Below are 6,607 nucleotides of genomic sequence, written 5' to 3'. Positions count from 1 at the left end.
TGTGTGTGTGTGTGTGTGTGTGTGTGTGTGTGTGTGTGTGTGTGTGTGTGTGTGTGTGTCGGTGGCTGCAGGTGGGCTATCTCTATGACTGGCTGTTGATAGACTGCCTCATTCTCCACAACGGGAGGAAAGGTTATCTCAGTGTGTGTGCGACAGCAACGGAGAAGGAGGGAGATGGAGTGTGTATGTGTTCCTTCCACAATGGATGAAAGGTTATCTTTTACACACACCATTTTCTGTAGACTTAACCCCACCCTGTGAGGTCATGGCTCTGATGTCATATGGCTTAATTTTAGAAAACTTGGCACATTGAGTGAACAATGCGTAGAGTAATTCTATAGAGGCAAGACTATCAGCCAGCTGAGAAAACATCAAAGAACATGATGTGTGTGTGTGTGTGGTTTTTCAATGTTTTCCCCGGCCTCGTGTCCCCTGTCCTGCGCTATGTGGTCTCAGGTGGTAAGAGTAGAGCTTGGCTTGATTCATGGTGTCAGTCAAAGGCACACAGTCTATACCGCTCACTAAAAAAGACAAGCATTTAATAACTTTTGTAGAAACTTGTACTTGATAAATAAAGGTGTGTTTGTGTGCACAGGCACTTACACTGGCTCTGGGTGCGTTGAGGGATGTCCAAGAGCAGCTGAGACTGAGAGTCCCGAAATGAACGCCCTCGTCTGGACTTTGAGTTGCCTAAAGGGCAGTAAAGTAAAGAGCTGATGAAATTAAGCTGTCCAGCTACATAATGTGAATGGTTTCTGAACACAGGTAGTTGATGTTGGATACCAAAGCCTGGGGCGCTCCTTTAACTGGTTGATCTAGTCCAGGGCTCACACCCTTGCTTGTTCTGTTGTCTTTATGTAGTCTATCCATGGGTGTTACTTCAGCAAAGGCCCTATAGCTCAGTGGTTAGAGCACTGGTCTTGTAAACCAGGGGTCGTGAGTTCAAATCTCACTGGGGCCTAGCAGATTTTTTGGTCCTGTAAATATTTTTTTACAGGACCAAGGTTGCCAGACCCTTAGTGGAATGTGCACACAAGCCAGCAAGAGGCTTAAGACCCCTACTAGAATAGGCCAGGGAAATTGCTCCAACTATCCAGTGGGAAAGGCGCTCTTTAGGCACAGGCTTTTCTATATGTGGTTTAGCGCAAGCTACAAACAGCTGGTCACTTTGTCTAAAACTCTGGGTTCTGTCCATATGGATACGCAGAGCACAGACTGGAAACAAGGTATGCAGCCACTGTGGCATACCTATTTGGGGAGAACTCATTTCACAACCTCTACACTGAAAGAGCGTGGATTTCTCCTACAAACGTAGCTGAAGCTAAAATAATCAATAGAGCTGTCTTCAAGCACAGAAATTTTACCTTCTTGGCTGAAACCATCCCCACGGTAACAATCTGAGAAAGGAAATCTTGTTTCTTACACTCGTGGAGCACAAATGAACAGTCTGGAGAGACTCTCACATGATGGTGGCCGTCACAGTGAGGGTCTAGTCCCTGTGATCCTACCCACTTCTGAAAGTCCCATGTTCAGTGGCATCATCACTACAAAGGAAGCTAGCAGCCTCTGGGACTGTTTGAGGATAACTTGGGTTGGGATGACTGTATGGCCAATGTTCTCTTTGAGGACAGAAATGCTCTCACCCAGAGACGTCTAGACCTGAGCCCTATGAAAGTAGTGCGTTGAGTTGGTCTCAACGTGCTCTTTTCCACACTGACTGGAGGCAGTTGGGGTCTGCCACCAGTCAGTCGTTGAAGTATGTGGCTACCCGAAAGCCTTTTCCCCGAGCAGGGCCACTGCTGCCTCGGTGCATTTTACAAACACCCTTGTGAGAGGCCAAAAGGCAGGACCACAAACTCATATGCTATCTCCTGGAAAGCAAATTTTAGATACTTTCTGTGTGGGGGGATATATGAGGATGTGGAAAAAAACGTCCCACAGTAAAGTGTGGGTGAAATTAAGGTTTCCAGCAATTCAATGTGAATGGTCTCTGAACACAAGGCAGCTAGTGTTGGATACTAAAGCCTTGGGCACTCCTTTAACTGTTTGATCAAGTTCAGAGTGCACACCCACACTTGAGCTATGCTACGGTTGTCTTTATGTAGTGTATCCATGGGTGTTACTTCAGCAAAGGCCCTATGGCTCAGTGGTTAGAGCACTGGTCTTGTAAACCAGGGGTCGTGAGTTCAAATCTCGCTGGGGCCTAGTAAATGTTTTGGTCCTCCTCTAGGTGGACACATAAGCCCCTTTTCCCTTAGAACCTACTCAGATCAACTCGGAACGACTGGTTTTCCATTACAATCAAGTACCACAAAAAGTGCGTTGTTGTCATTATAGCAACTCGGCTGAGCATCCCATGACGTAATTGGTATGCGTAACAAACGCTACAGCAAAGGTGGACGTCGAGGTCACTGTATACCTGCTGCACGGTCTGTGAGCCCTTACAGGCTGGCTAAGTGACGCCCATGTCACTATATAATAGGCTGACATAGCGTCAGATGTAATTCAAAACAAGCCCACCTTTTCCTCACTTCCCTAGCAAAGAGGGTGGTCTGGTGAAACACTCGCTCATACTACTCATAGAACCGGGGTTATAGACATAACCTTAAGTTCTCTTTCATAGCATTCATTTTGTGTCACACTAGGGGGACAAATACTAACTCCCAGATTGCCAGACATGCATGTTTAGAAGACAACTGTCCCCAGTAGTACTTCACAGGGAAGAAGCTCCCAGCTGTGAAGAACATGCACTGAGGACTGAATATGCCTGGTTAGGTGCTGTTATATCTAGCCTGTAAAATCTAGCAAATCTGTGAGGTGAGGCCCAGGATGCAGCTGCACACATCGCCTGGACAGAAACTCCCTTAAAAAGAGTCTTGATGCATTCTTAATCATCCAGGTAATTAAATCTCAAAAGGTTGATTCTGTTCATCTGGACGTAGCAATGTAGCAACAGTTCTGATACTCCTGAAACATAGGGGATCACTACGTGTTTTTGCTTAGGCATCAGTTGTCCTTCTCTCCTGAAGATTTCTGATAAATGTCCAGATGGGATAACCACATTTACTCAGGGCCTTCTTGACCTGATGGTCTTCTGCTTCCGTGGCTGCTGTGTCTGTAGGGATGGTGTTCGCTCTATGGTGTAGCGTCCTGATGACACCCAGTTTGTGCTCCAGTGGATGATGAGAGTCAGAACTTAAATACTGATCCGTATGCACAGGTTTACAGTACACATTAGCTTTTAAATGTCCCCCATTACTGATGGAAATCTCCCAGTCTAAGAAGGCCAACCTGTTGCCCCAGCAGACCACACTGTAAAAGTTGGCTGAGGTAAACACAGAGTCCTAGAAGGTCTTCAGGAGTGGGACCTTCACTCCAAAAGACCTGAGCAGGTACAGCCTGCTCTTCCCTTTTCTGTAAAGAGCATTTGAATTGTGAGTCCAGTCCAGTTTATTGTTTAGATGAACACCAAGGTACCTGTAGCTGTCTACAGGTCCATACCTTGGATGTTTAGTGGTTGCAGTGGAGGATGTTTGTGCCTGTGGAAGTCTACCACCAGCTCCTTGGTTTTTCTAGTGTTGATCTGGAGGTAGTTCTGCTGGCACCAGTTCACAAAGCCTTGGCTCAGTTCTCTGTAACCCTTGTGGTCCCCATCAGTGATGAGGTCAACTATTGCAGAGTCGTCAACGAATTTCTGCAAGAAGTACTGGGTGAAGTTGTGAGAGAAGTCTGCAGTGTAGATGGTCATCTCTCACCTTTTAAACAAAACCCAAGGTGTTCTGGGTGTGGTGTTCAGAGCTGCCTACCCCAATGGGTTGAGGATCGAAGCCAGAAACTTAGAAATATTATAGGTGACCGAGTTGATCATACAGACAATTGGTCTTAAAGGTACACCGTGTTTATGTATCTTCGGTAAACCATACAGACTTGGTGTAGATTCCCCTGGGTATAGCCTGTGGTTTCACGGGCTCATAAGTATTTTTGTCACTGAACAGTGACAACATTTTCTCACGATAGTCTTTCTGATTTTAGCAAGACTGTGCACCTACCCTTGTCTGCCGGAAGGATGATTATGTTGTTGTCATTACTAAGTGATGTGAGTGCCTTCCTCTCCTCCATCCTGATGTTGGATGCTTGGGGATTTGCATTGCTGAGACAGGCCTAAACTTTCATCCCTGGTTGCTCTGCTTCCACATCTACAACATTGTTGTTTGAAATTTCTGTTTCTGTGGCTGTGATCAGTTCAACTCGTGGATTTGTTTCGGCATAACAGCAAAGTTCAACCTTTTTGTAAGGATGATTTTCGCTGCTTGGGTGAGTTGTATGTCAGACAAATCTTTCACCGACTTGTCCACATCCTCGGTGTGGCATCCTTCTCTCTTATGGCTGCTAGGGACACTCTCTGTATTTTGCTATGGTTTCCGATGCAAAACAAGTAAGTTGATCAATGGTCTTTGATCAGTGGGCTTTGATCAGTGGTTGTTGATCAATGGTCATGACAATTTGCATATTAATGATCAAGGAACTGACCTCACATCTCATTGTTCATTCAGCGGGCTGGTTTCAATTATTGTGCAAAGTACCGTTTATAAGGTTGGGGAAACCTGCAGCCAGCTGAGACTGAAGAAGTCACTTGGATGAGTGACGAAACGTTTCTCCCATTGAAAACGCTACGTCCAGATGAACAGAATCAACCTTTTGGGATCCTTTAAAGCAGGGGTGTCCAACTCCAGGCCTGAAGGGCCGGTGTCCTACAGACTTTAGATGTATCCTTGATGTAACACAGCTGATTTAAATGACTAAATTACCTCCTCAATATGTCTTCAAGTTCTCCAGAGGCCTGGTAATGAACTAATCATTTGATTCAGGTGTGTTGACCCAGGGTGATATCTAAAACTTGCAGGATACCGGCCCTTGAGGCCTGGAGTTGGACACCCCTGCCTTAAAGAGAGTCCATGAGGTTGCCAGACCCTTAGTGGAATGTGCACACAGGCCAGCAGGAGGCTTAAGACCCCTACTAGAATAGGCCTGGGGAATTGCTCCAACTATCAGTGGGAAAGACGCTCTTTAGGCACAGGCTTTCCTATATGTGGTTTAGCGCAAGATACAAACAGCTGGTCACTTTGTCTAAAACTCTGGGTTCTGTCCATATGAATACGCAGAGCACAGACTGGAAACAAGGTATGCAGCCACTGTTGCTCCTCTTATGAGAAAGGCAGCAGGTAAAAGGCCGGCAGTTCCATAGGGGAAAATATCCAAGTAACTTTTGGGGAAAAGGTGGTGTTGAGTGGCATACTGACCTTCGTATTATAAGGGGAGCACTGAATGCACAACCTCTACACCGAGGGAGCGTGGATTTTTCCTACAAGCTTAGCTGAAGCTAAAACAATCAATAGAGCTGTCTTAAAGGACAGAATTTTTACCTTCTTGGCTGAAACCATCCTGGGGAAAAAGTCTAGGGAGACTCTTACATGACGGTGGCCATCACAGTGAAGGTCTAGTCCCTGTAAGACCACCCACCTCTGAAAACCTCATGTCCAGTAGCATCGTCACTATAGAGGAAGCTAGCAGGCCTAGCAGTATCTGGCACAGTTTTAGGATAACTCGTATTGCCTCTGCGAAACATTGCTAGGGTGTATAAAAGCATTTGAGTGACAAGCCACCCCATGGCAGTTGGGGGCTGCCACCAGCCAGTCGTTGAAGTATGTGGCTACCCGAAAGCCTTTTCCCTGAGCTGGGCCACTGCTGCCTCGGTGCATTTTATAAACACCCTTGTGAGAGGCCAAAAGGCAGGACCACAAACTCATATGCTATCTCCTGGAAAGCAAATCTTAGATACTTTCTGTGTGGGGATATATGGGGAGGTGGAAATAAACGTCCCACAGTAAAGTGTGGGCCATGAGTACCATTCACAGAGAGTTGGGGAATGGCTGCAATCACAGCATTTTAAGATGGCAAAAGACGTACCATTAGGTCCCCTCCTTGATTCAGAGATGGTCTTTCCCTTTTCACGTAAATGGTAGGGGTGCAACGATACTCGTATCGATATTGAACCGTTCGATACAGTGCTTTCGGTTCGGTACGCATATGTATCGAACAATACAAAAATTTTAATTTATTTTATCAACTTTCCTTCTGACGATGCTGTCTGTGTTGAGCGTTCAGTGGATCTGCGCTCGACAGTGCAGCCTAGGCGGAGTAGTCGAATGCAGATTCACTGAGCGCAGGGCAAGCTAGCGAGACAGAAGTTAAGCTCTCCTTGCAACATGGCAAATTGAACCTCCCCCACCCTCATTCAGATCTGGCGTTTGGAACTATTTTGGTTTTCATGTGAAGTATGACCCTGAAGGTAAGCGCGTCATGGACTAAAGTAAAACAGTATGTTGGATGTGCCACGCAATGCTCAATTACATGGGTGGGAGCTAGTGTGTTAGCGCAGTTAGGCAGTTAGCTCGTTAACGTGTTGGCTGTCCAGCCCCACGCACGGGGCGATCTGCGGTAGCTCGTTAACGGAGATTTGCCGTGTTGTGGCGTTAACGTCATTTCAACGAGATTTTTTACACTGACAGCACTAGTGGGAACACAACGAATATGACTGCACATTTAC

General features: G+C 46.2%; 1 protein-coding gene and 2 non-coding genes across 4 annotated transcripts in view; 2 read left to right on the top strand and 1 right to left on the bottom strand.

Annotated features, from left to right (window-relative positions):
• Positions 1-23: 23 nt before the first annotated feature.
• Positions 24-6,607, bottom strand: part of invs (inversin) — a 36,879-nt gene continuing 30,295 nt past the window's right edge. For both annotated transcript variants that reach the window (XM_005738566.2, XM_005738565.2), the window contains exons 18-19: positions 604-690; positions 24-521 (exon numbers count right to left, since the gene is read on the bottom strand). In XM_005738566.2, coding sequence (XP_005738623.1) covers positions 406-521; positions 604-690 — 203 coding nt within the window. In that variant the 3' untranslated portion in view covers positions 24-405. The remainder of the gene's footprint in view (positions 522-603; positions 691-6,607) is intronic.
• On the top strand, positions 889-961 carry trnat-ugu (transfer RNA threonine (anticodon UGU)). The gene has a single exon. It is a non-coding gene; the product is annotated as a tRNA-Thr (tRNA).
• Positions 2,133-2,205, top strand: trnat-ugu (transfer RNA threonine (anticodon UGU)). The gene has a single exon. It is a non-coding gene; the product is annotated as a tRNA-Thr (tRNA).

Source organism: Pundamilia nyererei, unplaced genomic scaffold (genome assembly GCF_000239375.1).
Source record: "Pundamilia nyererei isolate P.nyererei 1_Seehausen unplaced genomic scaffold, PunNye1.0 scaffold00084, whole genome shotgun sequence".
In the NCBI taxonomy this organism is placed as follows: Eukaryota; Metazoa; Chordata; class Actinopteri; order Cichliformes; family Cichlidae; genus Pundamilia; species Pundamilia nyererei.
The sequence above is the reverse complement of the archived record's forward strand: the minus strand, read 5'-3'. Positions and strand labels throughout refer to the sequence as shown.